Source organism: Priapulus caudatus, unplaced genomic scaffold (assembly GCF_000485595.1).
Source record: "Priapulus caudatus unplaced genomic scaffold, Priapulus_caudatus-5.0.1 Scaffold221, whole genome shotgun sequence".
Lineage (NCBI taxonomy): Eukaryota > Metazoa > Priapulida > Priapulimorpha > Priapulimorphida > Priapulidae > Priapulus > Priapulus caudatus.
Window position 1 is genome coordinate 188986 of NW_014577282.1, and position 4343 is coordinate 193328.

The following is a 4343-nucleotide window of genomic DNA, read 5'->3' on the forward strand; positions in this document are numbered from 1 at the left end:
GATGGCGATATTAGAAGAAAATGTATCCATAGTGCCTGTCAGTGCTATAGGTTACCGTGGTGATAGTAAATTTGAAACGAAGCGCATCCATGGTGGCTGTCAGTGCTGTAGGTTACCGTGGTGATAGTAAATTTGAAACGAAGCGCATCCATGGTGCCTGTCAGTGCTGTAGGTTACCGTGGTGATAGTAAATTTGAAACGAAGCGCATCCATGGTGTCTGTCAATGCTGTAGTGTGTGTTGGTAAGACTGGAGGCGAACCGCGCGGCCGTCTCGTCGTGTAGCTACTAGCTGCGGCTATCGCGCGTGTCTCATCGTCTCGTCGTCTCGCTTCGTTGTCATGCAGGAAGAAGCGTGACAGGGTCGAGTACCTGGTGAAGTGGCGCGACCTTCCGTACGAGCAGGTGACGTGGGAGACGCTGGACGACAGCTGTGTGCACAACTTCCAACGCTACGTCGATCGCTTCAAGCAGCACAAGTAAGACCCCGCGTCTATAACGATACTACGGCGGCCTTATGTCACACCGGGGGACCAAGAGGATAAGTTAAAGTTAAAGTTGTAACGATACCGTCCGTATCCACGTATGTTACATCCTACGTGTTCACTTATGTTATACATTGGGTGTACCAGCAAGATGGGGGGACTGTTACACTGTGGCAGAGGTTTGCTATCTCCGATTGCTCTTGTATTACATCTGCTGCCATCATGTTTATCGTGCATGCTGCCTCCTCCTATGTTGTGCCCCGTGTGTGTCGACGTATATGATACACTGGTTGTGAGTGCACAAATATTATTCGTTGAAGTTATATTAATACACCTATGAAACGGTGATATGTAAACTGGCTAGTGGGCTTAATATTAGGTCGGATAAAGTTAGGTCCTGCATGCAATATGATGAATAATTGTTTGTCAATTGGTTGAGTGTAACCAATTATGAAATTCCAGGGCGTTTCCACCACTATTCCTCTCCTTAGATGTATTATACTGGTGCTTTATGCATGACCACCTGTCAAATCTCTTCCTTATGAACTGACTGGGAAGTGATGCGGAGAGTGCATAAGTGACTCGCAATTTGCAGAGAACATATCCATGCTATGGAAGAAGAATTGGCGGAGCCAAAGAAGAGCAAGAAGAGAGACAAGAAGAAGAAGAAGCAGGAAGGACCGCTGCTGAGCAACGTGAGCACAATTTTCGGCATCAGAAGTTGTTGAAAGCTGACTATGTGATATTTGGCTGTAGCTGTTACGCTGCTCTTGCGCACGCCGCACAGCTGTAGTTGTAAGTGCGGCAGACGCATTAAGACGTGTTCGTTCTCGCTGCCCGCAGCTGAAGAAGAAGGCGGAGGTGCAGCCGGAGTACATCACGGACACTGGCGGGAAGCTGCACCCCTACCAGCTGGAGGGTTTGAACTGGCTTCGTTTCTCGTGGGCGCAAGGAACCAACACCATTCTCGCAGGTGGGCTGCAGCGATGTACAGCGTCGGGTTGTGGCGTGGAAGGCCCTCGCACACGGTGCGCAATCGGCGCACGCCAACGGCGCTGAGCCCGAAAAATCTAACACGATAGATATTTTGCGCTCGCATCCGGCACACGCCGACAGCCTGCGCCGTGTGTGGGGGCCTTGAGGAAGAGAACCGCTTGGGGGGTACTTGGAACGGCTTGTGGTGACACGGCATGATCTGGGGCATAACGGGTGCTGTAACGACGAGTCGCAATGAAAAGTCGACATTGGGTCGTTGGTTTGTAGTGCTGCTGTTACCGTGGTTACCGTTCCCCATTTCAGATGAGATGGGTCTCGGTAAGACCATCCAGACGATCTCCTTCCTCTACTCGCTGTACAAGGAGGTACGTGACCACGCGAATTGTAGTCCTCTGGACCCGGTTCCACAGACGTGGATTAACTTTAACTCTGAATTAAAGCTAACTCTGAGTTAATCTCACTAACTGAGTTAGTAAACTCTGAGTTAAATTTGGGTTTCATAAACATGGATTAAATCCTGAGGCTGGTTAAATGTTTTAACTCAGAGTTAGTATCCCATAATTCCACGTAGTTAGAACAGACGAACATGATAGACGCATGATAGATGCACGAACATGGTAGAAGGTGTTATGAAAAAACGTTATAATGAAAACCGGCAGCGATAAATAAATGAGAGAAAATATTTTGCCAATGCGGGGATTGAACCCGCGACGACATTAGCACGACACTTTAACAGCTGCGGCTATTGCGAAATCGCTAAATATCTTACATTTTCCCGTATTATCACAGTACGGATGCCGGGATCAGTGTTGGTACGCCATCAATGGCTGACCAATGTACAACAAACGTAAACAAACACTGTATGTTCCAGCGCCAGGGGGGGATCGGACACGGGGCAGTACTAGATAAACTAATTAGCTCTAGTACTAGTATCCTAGAGCTAAATTAACCGCATAGAAAATAGGCTTCAAAGTCTTAAAGGATTATACCGAAGACTATCTATAACTAAATCGAATGTAACTCGATTTTTAACCCTGAGTTAACAGTTTAATCTAGGTTCATACCAGAGTTAAAGTTAATCCACGACTGTGGAACGGAATTTAACTTGGAGTTAAGAGTTAATCCACGACTGTGGAACCGGGTCCTGTACTTTAAAGTGATATATTTTCACATTTTCCACGCGGTTTAATCGCTCGCTGTCATTCCTTTCGCAGCAGCGAACATACGTAGATCTAGTCGAGTCGCAAGTTAATGTATCTTATAAGACTTGTGATGTATCTCGTAAGGTGTGTTGTTATATTCACCGAAATACGTGGTGTTTTTCGGGTGGGGGAGGGGGTTCTCTCGCGTGTGTGTGCGCGACAACGCGCCGACTCATCGTTGCTTTGCTTCTTCGCTGCGTTACAGGGCTTCTCCAATGGGCCGTTCCTCGTCAGCGCGCCCCTGACGACCATCATCAACTGGGAGCGAGAGTTTGAGTTCTGGGCGCCAGACATGTACGTCGTGACCTACACTGGGGTCAAGGACAGCCGGCAGGTCATCAGGTGAGGTCATCGTGGCGGTCGCGTGTGCGCGCAGCAGCCGTCGGGGTTAAATGACGCTATAACTAGTGATGTCACGATCATCGATTATACTCGATCATCGGTTGAACAGTGGCTCGAACCAAGCGCTTGGTTATCAAAATCCATAATCGATTTTATCAAATTTGAACAAGAAAGCTTGGAAAAATGATGAGAATCAGTACATGTATTATACACACAGTAGTAAACAGTGCAAAACAAACAGTAAACAGGGCTAAACAAGCACATACATGCACACACATACATGCACACGACGTTACGCACACGCAGGCATTCAACACCCCGAGTAACCGATTGTAACCGATCATCGGTTACTTGGATCCAACCGATGATCGATTACGAAATTACAACAGATTGACAACACTAGCTATAACTGACGGTGAACGTCGCTAGCGTTACCGTCACTGCAGCTGCGACTGTCGTGAGCAGTGCAGCTACTACCTGGTTACTCAGTACTGCACTTGCTATCATTACTAACTTAGCATTACTGATATCACGGACACAATATGTACCTAACCATGAGGTAACATTGATATCATCACAGCTATTATTAGCATTATTATTATCTAGCACTACTGCGTTGTAGCATTGCTAATTTGCTACCATCACCACTACAATTAGCATTATTGATATCACTGAAACAGTAGCCACCATTACTATACTGCATGGTAAGTTGGTAACGCGGCAATACCGTTACTATCAGTGTAATCACCGTCACAATCGGTGAAACTACAACGAGACTACCGTCGAGTTTTCACGTGGCGCGCCGTCGCTTCCGAGCTAGCCGATTGTTTGTCGCGCGCGGCGACCGTTCATGTGTTGTTATTTGTGCGCGTTGCAGTGCAGTCCGCTGACGGGCAAGGTCGACAAGATCCTGACGTGGCGCTGGAAGGAGCCGCCGCGCAACATGGACGAGATGGACCACACGCACCACGAGCTCGTCAAGCGGGTGAGTGCTGCGCGACCCTGCATGACCCCCCCACGACCCTGCACTGCCCTGCACGACCCCTCGCGACCCTGCATGACCCCTCCACGACCCTGCACTACCCTGCACGACCCCGCACGACCCCTCCACAACCCCACACGACCCCTCCCGACCCTGCATGACCCCCCCACGACCCTGCGCTGCCCTGCACGCCCCCGCACGACCCCTCCACAACCCTGCACGACCCCTCCCGACCCTGCATGACCCCCCCACGACCCTGCGCTGCCCTGCACGCCCCCGCACGACCCCTCCACAACCCTGCACGACCCCTCCCGACCCTGCATGACCCCCCCACGACC

The 4343-nt window shown here is 49.6% G+C and overlaps 1 protein-coding gene across 1 annotated transcript in view; it reads left to right on the forward strand.

Annotated features, from left to right (window-relative positions):
• Nucleotides 1–345: 345 nt before the first annotated feature.
• The window catches only part of LOC106807543 (chromodomain-helicase-DNA-binding protein 5-like), a gene marked incomplete at its 5' end in the record, with an annotated part of 40142 nt that continues 36144 nt past the window's right edge, over nucleotides 346–4343 (forward strand). Inside the window, 5 exon segments of the mRNA XM_014809910.1 lie at nucleotides 346–477; nucleotides 1079–1178; nucleotides 1327–1456; nucleotides 1783–1844; nucleotides 2887–3023. Coding sequence (XP_014665396.1) covers nucleotides 346–477; nucleotides 1079–1178; nucleotides 1327–1456; nucleotides 1783–1844; nucleotides 2887–3023 — 561 coding nt within the window.